Source organism: Cherax quadricarinatus, chromosome 8 (genome assembly GCF_038502225.1).
Source record: "Cherax quadricarinatus isolate ZL_2023a chromosome 8, ASM3850222v1, whole genome shotgun sequence".
Lineage (NCBI taxonomy): Eukaryota > Metazoa > Arthropoda > Malacostraca > Decapoda > Parastacidae > Cherax > Cherax quadricarinatus.
The window spans coordinates 6,089,017-6,112,128 of NC_091299.1; the positions used below are offsets into that span (position 1 = coordinate 6,089,017).

At 41.6% G+C, this 23,112-nt stretch overlaps 1 protein-coding gene across 2 annotated transcripts in view; it reads right to left on the reverse strand.

The window, feature by feature from the left end:
• LOC128685186 (venom phosphodiesterase-like) overlaps nucleotides 1-4,955 on the reverse strand; it is a 150,829-nt gene extending 145,874 nt beyond the window's left edge. For both annotated transcript variants that reach the window (XM_070082806.1, XM_070082807.1), the window contains exon 1: nucleotides 4,872-4,955. In XM_070082806.1, the coding sequence (XP_069938907.1) occupies nucleotides 4,872-4,883 (12 nt within the window). In that variant the 5' untranslated portion in view covers nucleotides 4,884-4,955. The remainder of the gene's footprint in view (nucleotides 1-4,871) is intronic.
• Nucleotides 4,956-23,112: the final 18,157 nt, after the last annotated feature.

A 23,112-nucleotide genomic window follows, 5' to 3' on the forward strand; every position in this document is an offset into this window, starting at 1 on the left:
TCCATTTTAGTGCACATATTTATCACTTCATATCAAATAAAAAGAAAAATTATACTTATTTCCATCTTAGTTCTTTCCTGAATCACAGAGTACAAATATTACTGTATCTGCTGCCTGGCATTACGCAAATAAGATTCAAGGTTACTGTTGCATGACTGTCAGGTATGAGTGGTGGAACTTTAATATACGGTGTTGCAAGAGTGGTGTGTGTGAGTCGAGGTGATATTGACCACCCCCTCAGGGGTGATACTGACTGCTCCCTCAGGGGTGATACTGACCGCTCCCTCAGGGGTGATACTGACCGCTCCCTCAGGGGTGATATTGGCTGCTCCCTCAGGGGTGATACTGACCGCTCCCTCAAGGGTGATATTGACCACTCCCTCAGGGATGATATTGACCGCTCCCTCAGGGGTGATATTGACCGCTCCCTCAGGGGTGATATTGACCGCTCCCTCAGGGGTGATACTGACCGCTCCCTCAAGGGTGATATTGACCACTCCCTCAGGGATGATATTGACCGCTCCCTCAGGGGTGATACTGACCGCTCCCTCAGGGGTGATATTGACTGCTCCCTCAGGGGTGATACTGACCGCTCCCTCAGGGGTGATATTGGCTGCTCCCTCAGGGGTGATATTGACTGCTCCCTCAGGGGTGATACTGACCGCTCCCTCAGGGGTGATATTGACCACTCCCTCAGGGGTGATATTGACCGCTCCCTCAGGGGTGATACTGACCGCTCCCTCAGGGGTGATACTGACTGCTCCCTCAGGGGTGATACTGATCGCTTCCTCAGGGGTGATACTGACCGCTCCCTCAGGGGTGATACTGACTGCTCCCTCAGGGGTAATACTGACCGCTCCCTCAGGGGTGATACTGACTGCTCCCTCAGGGGTAATACTGACCGCTCCCTCAGGGGTGATATTGACCGCTCCCTCAGGGGTGATACTGACCGCTCCATCAGGGGTGATACTGACCGCTCCCTCAGGGGTGATACTGACCGCTCCCTCAGGGTTCGCATCAGTGTGGTCCAAGGTTCATGTCTCCGCACACACACACATTACATTTCATATGATTGAGATCTCCAGAGGTGATGAATTAGACAGTTGTACAACACTTGGGTAATCTTTATTGTGAAAATGTTTCGCTAACCAGTGACTTCCTCAGTCTAATACAGAGAAGAATGGTTGAAGATCAGAAGGAGTTTGAGGTAATCAATCACCCAGCCTGGTGTTTATGTAATCAGTCCATCAATCTTGATAAGAGTACTGTTATCAAGATTGCTGGACTGTCCAACACAGTGACACCTTCCTGTAGTCTACAGCTCTCTTCACTTCCTATACATTCATTTATCTTCAATCGTTGTATTATGATGGACAGTGGATATGCAAGTTTCTGTGTTCATTAACCTTCAGAATCACTGACTATTCATTTCTCATTTAAGTTATTAAATGTTTTTAAACTTGCCAGCAAAATTCACAAAGGTAGTAGTGTCTGTAAACTAGCAGCATAGGACTGAATTAGATTCAGTTGAACACAGAGACAGCGGCAGTGAACACCGCCATCATCTCATTATAAAGCACCAGAGAGAGAGAGAGCTGACGTTCCTAGAGATGTTCACTTCACACTCACACGTGAAGTCATGCTGAACAACAACATCCAAAGTCTCTGCAGTAAGCGGAATCAAAGATGCTACATCACGCACAGTCGCTACAACAGGCAAGATCAGTGGAACAAGCAATCATTGCGACAAGCAGAATCAAAGTTGCTACAACGAGAGAGTAACTACAATTGGCAGAGTCAATCCAACAAGCAGAATCATAGTAACAAGCAGAGTAACTACAACAGAGTCGCTACAACAGGCAGAGTCACTGCAACAATCAGAGCCACTACAACAAGCAGAGTCACTGTAACAGAGTCACTATAACAATCACTACAACAAGACACACTACAACAAGCACAGTCACAGTAACAGAGTTACTACAACAAGAAGACTCACTATAACAGTCACTACAACAAGCAGTCACTGTAACAGTCACTACAGCAAGCAGAGTCACATTAACAAGCAGAGTTACTACAACAAGCAGTGTTACTACAACAAGCAGAGTCACTATAACAGAGTCAATAAAATTAGCAGAACCACTACAACAAGCAGAGTTACTGTAACAATCAGTCACTACAACAAGCAGAGTCGCTACAACAAGAAGAGACACTACAGCAAGCAGAGTCACAGTAACAAGCAGAGTTACAACAACAAACTCACTATAACAGTCACTACAACAAGTAGAGTCACTGTAACAGTCACTATAACAAGCAGAGTCACAGTAACAAGCAGAGTTACTACAACAAGCAGAGTCACTATAACATAGTCGCCATAACAGTCACTAAAAGAGCCACTACAACAATGTTGCTGTAATAATCACTACAACAGAGCCACTGTAAGGCATTACGACGGTTACTATAACAGGGTCACCATCAGAGAGTCACTACAACACAGTCACCAAAACAGTTACTATAACAAGCAGAGTCACAACAAGAAGCAGAGTCACAACAACAAGCACAGCCATTACAACAAGCACAGTCGCTATAAGAGTCACTTAAACAAGCAGAGTCACTATAATAGTAACTACAACAAGCAGATTCACTATAACTGAGTCACTACAATAGATTCATTACAACAGTCACAACAAGCAGAGTCACAACAACAAGCAGAGTCACGACAACAAGCAGAGTCACTATAACAAAAACAATACAACAGAATCACTATAACAGTCATTATAACAAGCAGAGTCACAACAGCAAGCAGAATCATAACAAGCACAATAATTACAACAAGGAGAGTCATTACAACACAGTCACTATAAGTCATTACAACAAGCAGAGTCACTGTAACAGTAACTACAACAAGCAGAGTCACTAAAACTGTCATTACAACAAGCAGAGTCACTACAACAGAATCACAACAACAAGCAGTCACTATAACAATGGAAATAAGTCACTCTGTCTGACTTTTTTGGGTTATCCCAGGTTCTCTACACATATGTTGCTATGTATGATAATTCTGTGTAACTGTATTTGTGTATACCTGAATAAACTTACTAACAGAATCACAACAACAAGCACAGTCACTATAACAGAGTCACAACAACAAGCAGAGTTACTATAACAGAGTCACAACAACAAGCAGAGTCACTATAACAGTCACAACAACAAGCAGTGTTACTATAACAGTCACAACAACAAGCACAGTCACTATAACAGAGTCACAACAACAAGCACAGTCACTATAACAGAGTCACGACAACAAGCAGAGTTTCTATAACAGAGTCACAACAACAAGCAGAGTTACTATAACAGAGTCACAACAACAAGCAGAGTTACTATAACAGAGTCACAACAACAAGCACAGTCACTATAACAGAGTCACAACAACAAGCACAGTCACTATAACAGAGTCACAACAACAAGCAGAGTTACTATAACAGAGTCACAACAACAAGCAGAGTTACTATAACAGAGTCACAACAACAAGCACAGTCACTATAACAGAGTCACAACAACAAGCAGAGTTACTATAACAGAGTCACAACAACAAGCAGAGTCACTATAACAGAGTCACAACAACAAGTAGAGTTACTATAACAGAGTCACAACAACAAGCACAGTCACTATAACAGAGTCACAACAACAAGCACAGTCACTATAACAGAGTCACGACAACAAGCAGAGTTACTATAACAGAGTCACAACAACAAGCAGAGTCACTATAACAGACTCACAACAACAAGCAGTTACTATAACAGAGTCACAACAACAAGCAAAGTTACTATAACAGAGTCACAACAACAAGCACAGTCACTATAACAGAGTCACGACAACAAGCAGAGTTACTATAACAGAGTCACAACAACAAGCACAGTCACTATAACAGAGTCACGACAACAAGCAGAGTTACTATAACAGAGTCACAACAACAAGCACAGTCACTATAACAGAGTCACGACAACAAGCAGAGTTACTATAACAGAGTCACAACAACAAGCAGAGTTACTATAACAGAGTCACAACAACAAGCAGAGTTACTATAACAGAGTCACAACAACAAGCACAGTCACTATAACAGAGTCACAACAACAAGCAGAGTTACTATAACAGAGCCACAACAACAAGCACAGTCACTATAACAGAGTCACGACAACAAGCAGATCATAATAACAAGTAGAGTCACGACAAGCAGTCACAACAAGAAAAGTCACTACAACAAGCAGAGTCATAACAGCAGTCACAACAACAAGCAGAGTCACTATAACATAGTCATTATAACAGTCACTACAATAAGCAGAATCACTAAAACAGTCACAACAACAAGCAGAGTCACTAAAACAGTCACAACAACAAGCAGTCACAAAAACAGTCACAACAACAAGCAGAGTTACTATAACTGAGTCACGACAACAAGTAGAGTCACAATAACAAGCAGAGTCACAACAAGCAAAGTCACTACAACAAGCAGAGTCACTATAACAGTAATTGCAACAAGCAGAGTCACTACAAAAAGCATAGTCACTACAACAAGCAGAGTCACAACAGGCAGAGTCACTACAAAAAGCATAGTCACTACAACAAGCAGAGTCACAACAGGCAGTCACTACAAAAAGCAAAGTCACTAAAACAGTCACAACAACAAGCATCCCCTACAACAAGCAGAGTCACTACAATAAGCAGTAACAACAAGAATCACTACAACAAGCAGAGTCACTATAAAAAGCAGTCACTATAACAGTCACAACATCAAGCAGAGTCACTCTAACAGAGCCACAACAACAAGCAGAGTCAGTAAAACAGTCACAACAACAAGCAGAGCCTCAACCTACCTCAGAGTTCATCACTGTATCATGCTAACACTTCCAGCACACATCAACAACTGACACACTGTCGCGGCGCGTCATAGTACCCAGGTTCGCGTGCCCGCCAAATTGCCTGCACTCACTTGTGCGCCATAATACACGTGTTCAACTGCGCGGCAAAATTTCTGCACCTGTTTTGCGCGGCACACTACCAGAGCTCTGCTGACACATACAGGTGAGTACAGGTTAGACTCAGAAGTGTCCCTGTTCGCAGATGATGTGAAGTTAATGAGGAGAATTAAGTCAGATGAGGATCAGGCAGGACTTCAAAGAGACCTGGACAGGCTGGACACCTGCTCCTGCAGAATATGGGCGCCTGGCAAACCTGAGAATAGCGCTCCGATACCTTAGTAAGGAATCGTTCAAGACACTGTACACCGTGTACGTCAGGCCCATATTGGAGTATGCAACACCTGTTTAGAACCCACATTTGATCAAGCACGTCAAGACATTTGAGAAGGTGCAAAGGTTTGCGACAAGATTAGTTCCAGAGTTAAGGGGAATGTCCTACGAAGAAAGGCTAAGGGAAATTGGCCTGACGACACTGGAGGACATGAGGGTTAGGGGAGACATGATAACGACATATAAAATACTGCGTGGAATAGACAAGGTGGACAGAGACAGGATGTTCCAGAGAGGGGACACAGAAACAAGGGGTCACAATTGGAAGTTGAAGACCCAGATGAGTCAAAGGGATGTTAGGATGTATTTCTTCAGTTCTAGAGTAGTCAGGAAGTGGAATAGCCTAGCAAGTGAGGTAGTGGAAGCCGGACCTATACATAGCTTTAAGATGAGGTATGATAAAGCTCATGGAGCAGGGAAAGAGAGGACCTAGTAGCACTCAGTGAAGAGGCGGGGCCAGGAGTTGAGTCTCGACCTCTGCAATCACAATTAGGTGAGTACAGCTCTGCTGTCTGGTGCTCAGCAGACGGAACATCGAACTCCACCACGTTTTGCGCTGAGTGACTCACATGGGTTCTCTACACATATGCTCATTACAATTGTGACCAGGTGTGGACGTGTCAGTGGCTCATTACTTTGTAACTTGTTCATGATTGTAACCATGTATAGGAGTGAGGCTGATTCATTACCTTCGTAACTTGCCATGATTGTGGCCAGATCTACCTGGAGTTCATTACCTTTGTAACTAGTTCAGCTATCATAACTTTGGGGTCCAGTTCATGTATAGGAGTGAGGCTGATTCATTACCTTCGTAACTTGCCATGATTGTGGCCAGATCTACCTGGAGTTCATTACCTTTGTAACTAGTTCAGCTATCATAACTTTGGGGTCCAGTCCCTGTACCCATTATGTACCTCTGTAATCTTTTGAATACCGCCCACATGAGGGATATGGGGTGCATAATAAACATATTAAACTAATACACAAATAACCCACACATAGAAGAGAGGAGCTAACAGTCCGATTTGGACCATTTACACAGTCACACGGGTTATTTGTGTATTGTTCCAGCCACGGTATTGTGCCTTTTTGTTACATATTAAACTAAAAAACTAAACCACTCAAATCCGACTACCCTCAGCGACAATGTTAACGACGATGACTACCAGCAAACTTACCCTTAAATATTGACGAAACCTACTACATGCTGTTTGAAAACAGAACTTCAAATATTCAATTGAACATATATATATAAACATATAGCTATAAGCTATGCTGATACACACAATATGATACACACATGATACACACAACAGGGCATGAGCACCATTCTTAATGAAGTTCAAGCAATTTGTAATCGACTAGGCCTCATAATATCTTCCTCTAAAACAAAGATATTAACAAGCAAACGACATCCCCCACCCATCTGTTTGCAGGGTGAAAGCATTAGCTACGTTAAAACTTACAGATATCTTGGTGTAGATGTACCTTTTAACAAATCCACTGTACCACATTATTATTATTATAATCAAGGGGGAAGCGGTAAACCCGGAGGATTATACAGCGCCTTGGGGGGGATGTGGAAGGCATTCAGGCTTAATTTGGGGAACTGGAGCACAGATCCAATTCCCTAAATCAAGAGCCCCTCACCAACATCAAGGAACCTTCCTTGAGGGGTCCACTATACCACAACTAAATAGGAAATGCAAAGATAGGCTAAATGCTCTCAAAGCTGTTAAGTAAGTAAGTAAGTAAGTTTATTCAGGTATACACAAATACAATTACATAGAATTATCATACATAGCAGCATATGTGTAGAGAACCTGGGATAACCCAAAAAAGTCAGACAGAGTGACTTATTTCCATTGGGGTCCTTTTACCTTATTATTATAATATAAAGGTTATAATATTTTCTTATTATTCTACAATGAAGATAACATCTTATTATCATACTAAAAAGACTATCTACTACACCAAAGTCATTAAGGCTATCTACAATACGAGGGTCATTACTAGGAATAAGGTAAAATTTACACGTACGTTAGCTAAAAAATAGAAAATCATTCCCCTCCCTTTCTGTAGCTACATTCATCAGACACCTTTTGGCACTCTTCTTGAACTGGTTCATGCTATGACTGGCTTTGACATGTGCGGGCAGTCTGTTCCATTCCTTTATTGCTGTACAATAAAAGGTGTTTGAAGCCTGGCCACTGACTGTGGGTACTACAAAGTTGTGCTCTCTCCCCCTAGTACTATGATTGCTTTGGTTCCCAACCTTGACAAAATTGACAGCAAGATATTCTGGACATTGTTTGTGAGCAATTTTATAAACATGATTTAGCTTCAGTTGTTTTACTCTGTCTTCAACATTCAGCATATCCAACTGCTGTAATTCATCCTGGCCTATATGTTCTCTTGGTCCCAGCCCCAGGATGAATCTTACGATTTTGTTCTGGGTGATTTGCAGTCTATCTTTCAGTTTTTTTTTTTGTCAAGGCAGAGTACCAAGAAGAGCAAGCGTAATCCATATGGCATTGCATAAGGGCTAGACATAGGGTCCTGCGAGCCTCAGTAGGTAGACACTGTGCTTGTCTATACAGGAACTTCAGTCTGGCATTCGCTTTCTTTACTACACTGTTCCCTATCAATTCTCCTGACATGCATGGGTCAAAGGGGATTCCCAACTATTTTACTGATGAAACCAAAGTGATGGGCTCCCCATTACATTGAACATTAAAATTATTTACCCTTCTCAGTTTATGTTTCGTGCCAAAGAGAATGGCTTCAGTTTTCCCAACGTACGAGCCACAGCCCGGCTGGTCAGGAACCGACTTTAGGTGCTTGTCCAGTGCCAGCTTGAAGACTGCCAGGGGTCTGTTGGTAATCCTCCTTATGTATGCTGGGAGGCAGTTGAACAGTCTCGGGCCCCTGACACTTATTGTATGGTCTCTTAACGTGCTAGTGACACCCCTGCTTTTCATTGGGGGGATGTTGCATCGTCTGCCAAGTCTTTTGCTTTCGTTTACCTGGAGTTTACCTGGAGAGTGAGTGAGTGAGTGATTTTCGTGTGCAAATTCGGTACTAGTCCCTCTAGGATTTTCCAGGTGTATATAATCATGTATCTCTCCTGCCTGCGTTCCAGGGAATACAGGTTTAGGAACCTCAAGCGCTCCCAGTAATTGAGGTGTTTTATCTCCGTTATGCGCGCCGTGAAGGTTCTCTGCACATTTTCTAGGTCAGCAATTTCACCTGCCATGAAATGTGCTGTTAGTGTGCAGCAATATTCCAGCCTAGACAGAACAAGTGACCTGAAGAGTGTCATCATGGGCTTGGCCTCCCTAGTTTTGAAGGTTCTCATTATCCATCCTGTCATTTTTCTAGCAGATGCGATTGATACAGTGTTATGGTCCTTGAAGGTGAGATCCTCCGACATGATCACTCCCAGGTCTTTGACGTTGGTGTTTCGCTCTATTTTGTGGCCAGAATTTGTTTTGTACTCTGATGAAGATTTAATTTCCTCGTGTTTACCATATCTGAGTAATTGAAATTTCTCATCGTTGAGCTTCATATTGTTTTCTGCAGCCCACTGAAAGATTCGGTTGATGTCCGCCTGGAGCCTTGCAGTGTCTGCAATGGAAGACACTGTCATGCAGATTTGGGTGTCATCTGCAAAGGAAGACACGGTGCTGTGGCTGACATCCTTGTCTATGTCGGATATGAGGATGAGGAACAAGATGGGAGCGAGTACTGTGCCTTGTGAAACAGAGCTTTTCACCGTAGCTGCCTCGGACTTTACTCTGTTGACGACTACTCTCTGTGTTCTGTTAGTAAGGAAATTATAGATCCATCGACCGACTTTTCCTGTTATCCCTTTAGCACGCATTTTGTGCGCTATTACGCCATGGTCACACTTGTCGAAGGCTTTTGCAAAGTCTGTATATATTACATCTGCATTCTTTTTATCTTCTAGTGCATCTATGACCTTGTCGTAGTGATCCAATAGTTGAGACAGACAGGAGCGACCTGTTCTAAACCCATGTTGCCCTGGGTTGTGTAACTGATGGGTTTCTAGATGGGTGGTGATCTTGCTTCTTAGGACCCTTTCAAAGATTTTTATGATATGGGATGTTAGTGCTATCGGTCTGTAGTTCTTTGCTGTTGCTTTACTGCCCCCTTTGTGGAGTGGGGCTATGTCTGCTGTTTTTAGTAACTGTGGGACGACCCCCGTGTCCATGCTCCCTCTCCATAGGATGGAAAAGGCTCGTGATAGGGGTTTCTTGCAGTTCTTGATGAACACGGAGTTCCATGAGTCTGGCCCTGGGGCAGAGTGCATGGGCATGTCATTTATCGCCTGTTCGAAGTCATTTGGCGTCAGGATAACATCGGATAGGCTTGTGTTAACCAAATTCTGTGGCTTTCTCATAAGAAATTCATTTTGATCTTCGACTCTCAGTCTGGTTAGCGGCTTGCTAAAAACTGAGACATAGTGGGACTTGAGTAGCTCACTCATTTCCTTGCTTTCATCTGTGTAGGACCCATCTTGTTTAAGTAGGGGCCCAATACTGGACGTTGTTCTCGACTTTGATTTGGCATAGGAGAAGAAATACTTTGGGTTTCTTTTGATTTCATTTATGGCTTTTAGTTCTTCCCGCGATTCCTGACTCCTATAAGATTCCTTTAGCTTAAGTTCGATGCTTGCTATTTCTCTGACCAGTGTCTCCCTACGCATTTCAGATATATTGACCTCTTTTAGCCGCTCTGTTATTCTTTTCCGTCGTCTGTAAAGGGAGCGCCTGTCTCTTTCTATTTTACATCTACTCCTCCTTTTTCTTAGAGGAATAAGCCTTGTGCATACATCGAGTGCCACCAAGTTAATCTGTTCTAGGCATAAGTTGGGGTCTGTGTTGCTTAGTATATCTTCCCAGCTTATATCGGTTAGGACTTGGTTTACTTGGTCCCACTTTATGTTTTTGTTATTGAAGTTGAATTTGGTGACTGCTCCCTCGTGACTAATCTCATTATGTCGGTCTGGGGCTCCACGCATACACGTCTGAACCTCAATTATGTTGTGATCTGAGTATATTGTTTTTGATATGGTGACATTTCTTATCAGATCATCATTGTTAGTGAAGATGAGGTCTAGTGTATTCTCCAGTCTAGTAGGCTCTATTATTTGCTGGTTTAAATTGAATTTTGTGCAGAGATTTAAAAGCTCGTGTGAGTGTGAGTTTTCATCAGAGCTGCCTCCTGGTGTTATTACTGCAACAATATTATTTGCTATATTCCTCCATTTTAGGTGCCTTAAGTTGAAATCCCCCAGGAGCAAGATGTTGGGTGCAGGAGCTGGAAGATTTTCCAGACAGTGGTCAATTTTTAACAGCTGTTCCTGGAATTGCTGGGATGTTGCATCCGGAGGCTTGTAGACTACCACAATGACTAGGTTTTGGTTCTCGATCTTTACTGCTAAAACTTCCACTACATCATTTGAGGCATTAAGCAGTTCTGTGCAAACAAGTGACTCTGCAATGTACAGGCCAACCTCCCCCCCCCCTTTTGCCTGTTCACTCTGTCACATCTGTATAGGTTGTAACCTGGGATCCATATTTCGTTGTCCAAGTGATCTTTTATGTGGGTCTCAGTGAAAGCCGCGAACATTGCCTTTGCCTCTGCAAGCAGTCCACAGATGAAAGGTATTTTGTTGTTTGTTGCTGGCTTTAGACCCTGTATATTTGCAAAGAAGAATGTTATCGGACTGGTGGTATTGTTGGTACTGGGGGGGGATTTTTTTTCCGGCATTAGTATCTGTATCTGTTGGTTTGGAGTGCAGGCCATCGACTGTGGTTCCACTCCAGGAATAACTGGATTTGGTGTACGATTTCTGCTATCTCCTGCCAGTTTTTTTTTTCCTTCCTGGCACTAAAAAACCTCTCCCTCTTGAGTGGCTGTGGCTACCCAGGTTTTCCCATGGCCTGGATGTTTTGTATCTTTTTGTATATACTTCTAAACTGTTATATATATACTTCTATATATACTTCTAAACTGTTATATTCTCAGCACCTCTGCAAAAACAGTGATTATGTGTGAGTGAGGTGAAAGAGTTGAATGGTGAAAGTATTTTCTTTTTGGGATTTTCTTTCTTTTTGGGTCACCCTGCCTCGGTGGGAGACGGCCGACTTGTTGAAAAAAAAAAATATGTATATATATATATATATATATATATATATATATATATATATATATATATATATATATATATATATATATATATATGTATATATATATATATATATATATATATATATATATATATATATATATATATATATATATATATATATATATATATATATATATATATATATATATATATAGGGCGTGTTTCCATAAGACACCTGCCTGTCCCCGTCCCTGTTCACCAATCAGTTCAAAATGGGTACCTGGGTGTTAGTCGACTGGTGTGGGTCGCATCCTGGAACAAAACTGACCTAATTTGCCCGAACTGCTCAGCATAACAAGCGGCTTTCTATATAGTATGTCATTGATGTCAGCTAGGCCTGTATACCATATACATGTACTTGTAATAAACAAAGATATTATTTATTATTATTATTATTATTATTATTATTATTATTATTATTATTATTATTATTGTTGTTGTTGTTGTTGTTGTTGTTGTTGTTGTTGTTGTTGTTGTTGTTGTTGTTGTTGTTGTTGTTGTTGTTGTTGTTGTTGTTGTTGTTGTTGTTGCTGCTGCTGCAACAGAACACACAGGTTTAACACAAGACACACAAACCCTCTTTGACATGCCTACTGTCCAACTCATGCTATGCAAAAACTCAATACGCATGAAAAGCCCTAAGATCTGAAATTCATTGTCCGAATCATCGACAGAATTCCTCTCTACTAATCACTTTAGAGCTATTGTTAAAAAGCACCTAATCTCTCTAACTTGACTGAACCAAATTATGCTATATCAAACAAAACCAGTTCATCAAACTCTGTCCCTGTTCTACGTCTAGTCTTCCTCGGACTTCTATACAAAATTAATTACCCCCATAAAAAAATAATTACTTATTCCATTATGTTTCCACTGATACTAAGCAGCTTCCTATATCCTCACCATCTCGTTCAATCATTTTATTAAACTGAAGACATCGAATCAATCTGAAACAACAAATCATACCTAAAATTGTATCTCGTACACTCGCTACCTTTTCTTATTGTGAATATAATAGTAGTTAACTGCTTAAGAAATCCTACTGAACTGAAGATCATTGAATTAGTTTGAAGTATTAATACATAGTTTTAAAACTTTATTATTGTTCATTTAGCTAACTCTACATTTTATGTACATTAAATAATTCCTAATTAATAATCTGCATCTAGTTCTTAAGTAGCATTTATGTTCTAAGATTAGTTTGCCTGAAATGCACTGCATGTTAGTGGCTTTTTTGTGCCTAGCAATATTTTACTACATGTAAACTACATTATTTGTATACTGCATTAAAGAAATAAAGTGTTCGAATTTGAGTGTAGTGCTCATGGTCATTACAACACACAGTAGTGTGCAAATTAATTAGGACAACAGTAAATTTTATTCTTTTCTTTTCAAAAAATCTGTAAATACCTTTGTAACTTGTCATGATTGTGACCAAATGACTTCGACGCCAAATGACTTCGAACAGGCGATAAATGACATGCCCATGCACTCTGCCCCAGGGCCAGACTCATGGAACTCTGTGTTCATCAAGAACTGCAAGAAGCCCCTATCACGAGCCTTTTCCATCCTATGGAGAGGGAGCATGGACACGGGGGTCGTCCCACAGTTACTAAAAACAACAGACATAGCCCCACTCCACAAAGGGGGCAGTAAAGCAACAGCAAAGAACTACAGACCAATAGCACTAACATCCCATATCATAAAAATCTTTGAAAGGGTCCTAAGAAGCAAGATCACCACCCATCTAGAAACCCATCAGTTACACAACCCAGGGCAACATGGGTTTAGAACAGGTCGCTCCTGTCTGTATCAACTACTGGATCACTACGACAAGGTCCTAAATGCACTAGAAGACAAAAAGAATGCAGATGTAATATATACAGACTTTGCAAAAGCCTTCGACAAGTGTGACCATGGCGTAATAGCGCACAAAATGCGCGCTAAAGGAATAACAGGAAAAGTCGGTCGATGGATCTATAATTTCCTCACTAACAGAACACAGAGAGTAGTCGTCAACAGAGTAAAGTCCGAGGCAGCTACGGTGAAAAGCTCTGTTCCACAAGGCACAGTACTCGCTCCCATCTTGTTCCTCATCCTTATATCCGACATAGACAAGGATGTCAGCCACAGCACCGTGTCTTCCTTTGCAGATGACACCCGAATCTGCATGACAGTGTCTTCCATTGCAGACACTGCAAAGCTCCAGGCAGACATCAACCAAATCTTTCAGTGGGCTGCAGAAAACAATATGAAGTTCAACGATGAGAAATTTCAATTACTCAGATATGGTAAACATGAGGAAATTAAATCTTCATCAGAGTACAAAACAAATTCTGGCCACAAAATAGAGCGAAACACCAACGTCAAAGACCTGGGAGTGATCATGTCGGAGGATCTCACCTTCAAGGACCATAACATTGTATCAATCGCATCTGCTAGAAAAATGACAGGATGGATAATGAGAACCTTCAAAACTAGGGAGGCCAAGCCCATGATGACACTCTTCAGGTCACTTGTTCTATCTAGGCTGGAATATTGCTGCACACTAACAGCACCTTTCAAGGCAGGTGAAATTGCCGACCTAGAAAATGTACAGAGAACTTTCACGGCGCGCATAACGGAGATAAAACACCTCAATTATTGGGAGCGCTTGAGGTTCCTAAACCTGTATTCCCTGGAACGCAGGAGGGAGAGATACATGATTATATACACCTGGAAAATCCTAGAGGGACTAGTACCGAACTTGCACACGAAAATCACCCACTACGAAAGCAAAAGACTTGGCAGACGATGCACCATCCCCCCAATGAAAAGCAGGGGTGTCACTAGCACGTTAAGAGACCATACAATAAGTGTCAGGGGCCCGAGACTGTTCAACTGCCTCCCAGCACACATAAGGGGGATTACCAACAGACCCCTGGCAGTCTTCAAGCTGGCACTGGACAAGCACCTAAAGTCAGTTCCGGATCAGCCGGGCTGTGGCTCGTATGTTGGTTTGCGTGCAGCCAGCAGCAACAGCCTGGTTGATCAGGCTCTGATCCACCAGGAGGCCTGGTCTCAGACCGGGCCGCGGGGGCGTTGACCCCCGGAACTCTCTCCAGGTAAACTCCAGGTAAGTACAAAACAAATTCTGGCCACAAAATAGAGCGAAACACCAACGTCAAAGACCTGGGAGTGATTATGTCGGAGGATCTCAACTTCAAGGACCATAACATTGTATCAATCGCATCTGCTAGAAAAATGACAGGATGGATAATGAGAACCTTCAAAACTAGGGAGGCCAAGCCCATGATGACACTCTTCAGGTCACTTGTTCTATCTAGGCTGGAATATTGCTGCACTCTGACAGCACCTTTCAAGGCAGGTGAAATTGCCGACCTAGAAAATGTACAGAGAACTTTCACGGCGCGCATAACGGAGATAAAACACCTCAATTACTGGGAGCGCTTGAGGTTTCTAAACCTGTATTCCCTGGAACGCAGGAGGGAGAGATACATGATTATATACACCTGGAAAATCCTAGAGGGACTAGTACCGAACTTGCACACGAAAATCACTCACTACGAAAGCAAAAGACTTGGCAGACGATGCACCATCCCCCCAATGAAAAGCAGGGGTGTCACTAGCACGTTAAGAGACCATACAATAAGTGTCAGGGGCCCGAGACTGTTCAACTGCCTCCCAGCACACATAAGGGGGATTACCAACAGACCCCTGGCAGTCTTCAAGCTGGCACTGGACAAGCACCTAAAGTCAGTTCCTGATCAGCCGGGCTGTGGCTCGTACGTTGGTTTGCGTGCAGCCAGCAGCAACAGCCTGGTTGATCAGGCGCTGATCCACCAGGAGGCCTGGTCACAGACCGGGCCGCGGGGGCGTTGACCCCCGAAACTCTCTCCAGGTAAACTCCAGGTAAGACCTACCTGGAGTTCATTTCCTTTGTAATTGTGAGTTCATTACCTCTGTAACTTGCTCAGCTATCAAAACTTTGGAGTCCAGTCCCTGGACCAATTATGTACCTCTGTAATCTTTTGACTACCGCCCACAGGATGGGTATGGGGTGCATAATAAACATATTAAACTAACTTTTCAGAAAAGTTTGCTACCCACTTTTGGCAACCATCCAACTGTGGCGTTACCCTGCGACTTTCCTCAGTGCAGGAATAGCCTTACAGAACAACAGCTGTTGCTCTGTAAGGCTATTCCTGCAAGCATGCTCATTGAGTGAATATGGTTTTGTCACATTCTTCCCTTCAATTCACGATTACTTCTGAAATTCATGATGGAGGTTACACCTAAGAAAAGTGCAAGTATTGTAACTCAATCTTAGAAAACAATGATTTGAGCATCAGACAGGAAAAGAAAAATGAAATATTATGGATTTTTTTTCTTACAGAAAAATAGTGTATAATTCTGGCAACATGATGCAATCAGGTTGTTTCTATCATATTTCTAAGCATCTTTTTCCAAAAATGTAATTTTTTGTTCTTGCTGTCATCAAAAGGACATGATGCTAATTTGTGTTTTTTTTTTACTCTATTTTTATGATTGTTTCTTTCGAAATATACAGCATGGCATCTTGTCTGTCGACTCCATATCAGTGCACAGAGTGAGAGCTGTTCAGTCGCCTGTGGACTGCCTTCTAGTGTAGAGATGAACGGTGCGTCGATATCTGTATCTGGCGCGCCATGTCCGTAGAATTTTACAGAAAATGGAATTTCTTTCTCGGGAATAAGTTACTGACTTTTCACTAATGGTTTTGCAAAAACTGTTTGACAGAATGCCAAGATTTTTGCATGGTTTAGAATGGGACAACCTGGGATTTGCAATATACTTTACTATTTTTTTATTCATTTTTCCCCAAAAAAATCTTAAAAAAAAGAGAGAAACTTCAACATTTTTTATGATGCAGTCTATTGACATCTCGCTCAAAAGCTTGTTGTGTTCTTATCTAGACCTTTATCTTTCATCTCTCAAGTAGAACATCGTACATCTTGCCAATTTTGCTAAATCTTTTTTGTATTATACCCTTTAAAATAAGGCATTATTATTTTTTCTTTCTATCTTTTGAGGCAAAAGTCACTACAAAGACCACAATAATGTATCTACCTCATCACCTAGAAAAATGATAGGATGGATAATAAGAACCTTCAAAACTAGGGATACCAGGCCCATGATGATTCTCTTCAAATCACTTTGCTATCTTTAGGGTGGAATACTACTGTACACTATGTAACTGCCTCCTTCAAGGCAGATGAAATTGCTGACGTAGAGAGTGTATAGAGAACTTTCATGACAGATAAATACGAAAAAGCACCTAAATTACTAGGAATGCTTGAGGTCCCTTGATTTGTACTCCCTGGAATGCAGGCGAAAAAGATCCATGATAATATACACTTGGAAAATCCCAGAGGATTTTAAATCACAGTAAGAATTTCATTGAAATTGGATAATTAGTAAAAAAAAAAAAGAAAGGTTTTTAACCTTCTCCTTTCGAGCCTAGCATAGCCAGCTGTTGGTCGGATTCTGAAGAGAGCTGACGTCACTGGTGATTGTGGAGCACTGCGTCAGGGAAGATGTGGAAGAAAACACAAGACAACATCTCTCGATGATAAGGTTATAAAAGTAGTGTGAAGGATCTCAAGAAAACCAGCATGGATATACAAAGAGATTTGGCTTCAGGTGACGTAAAGGTTGATTATTCAACTGTTCGACGAAAGCTCCTTGAAGTTAGCAGAACTGCCAGAAAGCCGGCAAAGAAACAATTATTGATTGCTGCTATGAAGAAAAGACTGCTGCGGTGGGCACTTGATCATAAGGGATGGATAACAGATGAATGGAGAAAATCTATATTTTTAGATGAGGCGCATTTTGAGTACATGGGTACAGATCAGTGGTAGTGAGATGGAGCAAAGGCGAACCTCTTCGAAATGGACACATTCAATACAGGGCCAGATTAAGGCATGGGTTTCAGGAGCTGCAGCCCAGGGTCCTCTGCCAGCTGGAGGGCCTCCAGAGATGAAGTGAAAAGTGTTCGCAGTTACTGCTGTAAGTTTGTAATTATAGTATGTTATTACATCACATATGATGAACTGTTGCCTGTTGTCATTATTTTTCTTCTGTGGAAAATAATTTCCCAATATTATGCTGTGTAAATAAACCTGATTAAAAGTGTATTTTTAAAAGAAGAGAATGGAGCCGACAGGGAGGCTCTGCGCATGCGCAAGAGACACTCGCCATTGTTGTTTGAATTTGGATTAGAAACGTTAGTGTAATGGGAAGAATTTTTCGTGCTCTAGAGGTTAAAATTGGGCTGACACCTCTCAAACAGGAGCCGAAATTGTTGGATGTGCATTCCTGCATAACGAGGTATCAGACGACTGGACAAGACAGCTCCAGGAACCTTAGATAAGCTATATAGATTTGTGTTATAATTCTGGCCAGTATTATTTTCATAAATTTAGTTAGAATGAGGTTTTCTGAGTATGATACACATTAATCTCCAGTCAAATTGGTGAGTAATATTAAGATATTCTCCTTCTGTTATGTAAATTGTGTATATATATAATCCTTTATTAATTTTAATATACAGTCCACAAATTTATATATTTACCAGCATTCCTGGTGATACATATTTCATTTGTAATTAATGGGTCAAGAGCAACTTGTGGATATGACAGTGGTAGGTATCAAAGGGGGACATTTTTTGCAACCTAGGTGTCCCAAATTCCTACTTGTCTAACTGATAAATAATAATTATCTTTGTTCATCTACTGTTATGTACATAATGATACATTCAGATAAATGTCATTTTCCACATCTTCCTTTTTGAAAATATCACTGGGGGACCACCTAAGAAGATGTTTTGGGGTAGTTTTACTGTTAGTGTTGAGTGAGCGATGAACAGTGACAAACACACAACATTTCTGGCAACTCATTTACTTTCCATTGTGGATAGAGACTTTCCTGATGGAGAAGGCATTTTGCAGCAGAATCTTGCTCCATGCCACACTTTCAGAAAAACGCTGACATTCTTCGAAGAGAGTAGGCTAAGCGCTCTAAATTGGCCTGGAAACTCTCTTGAACTCAACCCAATCGAGAACCTATGGGCAATAATCAAACGTAGGATCGCGAAACAGGACTGTTCAACTGTGGAGAAGCTAATTGCTGCTGTTATTAGGACCTGGTACCACGACGAAGAACTTTTATTTATTTATTTATTTAGAAATTTAGCATACATGCAGAGGTACAAAAAAATACAGGTAAGAGCAGCATGCCAAAGCCACTTGTATGCATAGCATTACGGGCTGGCTTACAATTAACTTAAGATTAACTAAGCAATGATGAAATCAGTGTTAAGACATTATTGTAAACAGATAACTATAAAATACAAATGAGTATTACAAAGACAGGTCCTATGGTTGCATGCATTGCTGTTCATTCAGTAGAATGGAGTATTCTGTTAGGTACCTGGAGTTTACCTGGAGAGAGTTCCGGGGGTCAACGCCCCCGCGGCCCGGTCTGAGACCAGGCCTCCTGGTGGATCAGAGCCTGATCAACCAGGCTGTTGCTGCTGGCTGCACGCAAACCAACATACGAGCCACAGCCCGGCTGATCCGGAACTGACTTTAGGTGCTTGTCCAGTGCCAGCTTGAAGACTGCCAGGGGTCTGTTGGTAATCCCCCTTATGTGTGCTGGGAGGCAGTTGAACAGTCTCGGGCCCCTGACACTTATTGTATGGTCTCTTAACGTGCTAGTGACACCCCTGCTTTTCATTGGGGGGATGGTGCATCGTCTGCCAAGTCTTTTGCTTTCGTAATGAGTGATTTTCGTGTGCAAGTTCGGTACTAGTCCCTCTAGGATTTTCCAGGTGTATATAGTCATGTATCTCTCCCTCCTGCGTTCCAGGGAATACAGGTTTAGGAACCTCAAGCACTCCCAATAATTGAGGTGTTTTATCTCCGTTATGCGCGCCGTGAAAGTTCTCTGTACATTTTCTACCCCTCAAGGAAGGTTCCTTGATGTTGGTGAGGGGCTCTTGATTTAGAGAATTGGATCTGTGCTCCAGTTCCCCGAATTAAGCCTGAATGCCTTCCACATCCCCCCCCCCAGGCGCTGTATAATCCTCCGGGTTTAGCGCTTCCCCCTTGATTATAATAATAATAATGTACATTTTCTAGGTCGGCAATTTCACCTGCCTTGAAAGGTGCTGTTAGTGTGCAGCAATATTCCAGCCTAGATAGAACAAGTGACCTGAAGAGTGTCATCATGGGCTTGGCCTCCCTAGTTTTGAAGGTTCTCATTATCCATCCTGTCATTTTTCTAGCAGATGCGATTGATACAATGTTATGGTCCTTGAAGGTGAGATCCTCCGACATGATCACTCCCAGGTCTTTGACGTTGGTGTTTCGCTCTATTTTGTGGCCAGAATTTGTTTTGTACTCTGATGAAGATTTAATTTCCTCATGTTTACCATATCTGAGTAATTGAAATTTCTCATCGTTGAACTTCATATTGTTTTCTGCAGCCCACTGAAAGATTTGGTTGATGTCCGCCTGGAGCTTTGCAGTGTCTGCAATGGAAGACACTGTCATGCAGATTCGGGTGTCATCTGCAAAGGAAGACACGGTGCTGTGGCTGACATCCTTGTCTATGTCGGATATAAGGATGAGGAACAAGATGGGAGCGAGTACTGTGCCTTGTGGAACAGAGCTTTTCACCGTAGCTGCCTCGGACTTTACTCTGTTGACGACTACTCTCTGTGTTCTGTTAGTGAGGAAATTATAGATCCATCGACCGACTTTTCCTGTTATTCCTTTAGCACGCATTTTGTGCGCTATTACGCCATGGTCACACTTGTCGAAGGCTTTTGCAAAGTCTGTATATATTACATCTGCATTCTTTTTGTCTTCTAGTGCATTTAGGACCTTGTCGTAGTGGTCCAATAGTTGAGACAGACAGGAGCGACCTGTTCTAAACCCATGTTGCCCTGGGTTGTGTAACTGATGGGTTTCTAGATGCGTGGTGATCTTGCTTCTTAGGACCCTTTCAAAGATTTTTATGATATGGGATGTTAGTGCTATTGGTCTGTAGTTCTTTGCTGTTGCTTTACTGCCCCCTTTGTGGAGTGGGGCTATGTCTGTTGTTTTTAGTAACTGTGGGACGACCCCCGTGTCCATGCTCCCTCTCCATAGGATGGTAAAAGCTCGTGATAGGGGCTTCTTGCAGTTCTTGATGAACACAGAGTTCCACGAGTCTGGCCCTGGGGCAGAGTGCATGGGCATGTCATTTATCGCCTGTTCGAAGTCATTTGGCGTCAGGATAACATCGGATAGGCTTGTGTTAATCAAATTTTGTGGCTCTCTCATAAAAAATTCATTTTGATCTTCGACTCTCAGTCTGGTTAGCGGCTTGCTAAAAACTGAGTCATATTGGGACTTGAGTAGCTCACTCATTTCCTTGCTGTCATCTGTGTAGGACCCATCTTGTTTAAGTAGGGGCCCAATACTGGACGTTGTTCTCGATTTTGATTTGGCATAGGAGAAGAAATACTTTGGGTTTCTTTCGATTTCATTTATGGCTTTTAGTTCTTCCCGCGATTCCTGACTCCTAAAGGATTCTTTTAGCTTAAGTTCGATGCTTGCTATTTCTCTGACCAGTGTCTCCCTACGCATTTCAGATATATTGACCTCTTTTAGCCGCTCTGTTATTCTTTTCCGTCGCCTGTAAAGGGAGCGCCTGTCTCTTTCTGTTTTACATCTACTCCTCCTTTTTCTTAGAGGAATAAGCCTTGTGCATACATCGAGTGCCACCGAGTTAATCTGTTCTAGGCATAAGTTGGGGTCTGTGTTGCTTAGTATATCTTCCCAGCTTATATCGGTTAGGACTTGGTTTACTTGGTCCCACTTTATGTTTTTGTTATTGAAGTTGAATTTGGTGAATGCTCCCTCGTGACTAATCTCATTATGTCGGTCTGGGGCTCCGCGCATACATGACTGAACCTCAATTATGTTGTGATCTGAGTATATTGTTTTTGATATGGTGATATTTCTTATCAGATCATCATTGTTAGTGAAGATGAGGTCTAGTGTATTCTCCAGTCTAGTAGGCTCTATTATTTGCTGGTTTAAATTGAATTTTGTGCAGAGATTTAAAAGCTCGCGTGAGTGTGAGTTTTCATCAGAGCTGCCTCCTGGTGTTATTACTGCAAAGTTAGGTTTAACATTTGTTTGATATAAATGGTGTCGAGTCTACGCCAAAGTGTGTAGCAATGCTTATAAAAGCAATTATAATAAAAATTATATAATCATGGGGAGCGCTAAACCCGTAGGAGTATACAGCGCATGGGGGGGAGGTGGAAGGTATTCAGGATCAATTCAGGGAACCGGTATTATAATAAAAAAGAATCGCTAAACCTACATGGGTCATACAGTGCAGCAGGGGATGGAAGGATGCAGGGGTATTGGGATGATTATTAGGGCATGGAGTGCAGCGGGACAGTGGATATAAAAGCAAAAGGTAGTCATATCTCTTATTAAATCAATTATTTAGCACGTCATTGCAGTGTATTTTTCAAATAAACATTTGTTTTTAAATAAATGTCTCATATCATCGATGTCCCCGTTAACCCTTTGACTGTTTCAGGTCCCTCTCTGAAACTGTCATTCTATGTCGCTCAATTTTTGAAAAAAAAATTATTTTTTCTTATGAAATGATAGAGAATCTTTTCCCGATGGTAATGACACCAAAAGTTCGAAATTTGGTCGAAAACTCGTGGAATTATGCTCCCGCGAAGTTAGCGGTCTCGGCGACATATGCGTATCGGCGATTTCGCCGACTTTGAGCCCTATTTTCAGCCAATTCCTTTGTTCCAGTTGACCAAACTCATAGCTATTTCTTTAGAACTCCATTTTATCTATCAGCTGAGTACAAGAAACCTCCCATTTACTAATTTGGACTACCCAATATGGTGGTCAGAAATTGGCAATTTGGCCAATTTCACACAAAATAAAAAAGATGCCAATTTCAAAATAGGGTCCAGAATAAACAAGGTAGACATTCGTGGCACTAAAATAACATATGCTCTGTTCATTAGTCACATCTCTAGGCCCCTCTTATATTATTATTGCTTTCTATTTTGATTTTTTATTCATACAAAAAAATACAAAATTTACTGTTATGCAGACGACTGCATTATTGTAAAAATGGTATAAATAATATCAGTGCACTAGTGAAAGAATATTAGACTCCCCAGTTGACGTGTATTGGACGTGTGGTGTGATTTATTTACTCTTGAACATTGGTAAAAATCGAACATTTCCGCTACTTTGAGCTCAGTTTCAAGGTCGTTTTCATCGTAAAAGTAATGAAAATCATCTCTATTTCTGTAATATGTTTTCCATTTTATCACCTAAGACCATGAAAACGCGAATACAACGATAAATACTATACGAAAATACACCTCAAAGTCGGCGTTTTATTCCAAAAAAACGATCCGAGTTTTTTTTTTTCTCATTACGCAATGTGTGCTGCAGGATTTTTTTTATGTGGTGCACACTGACCACACAGACCCATTCTCTCACATGTGGG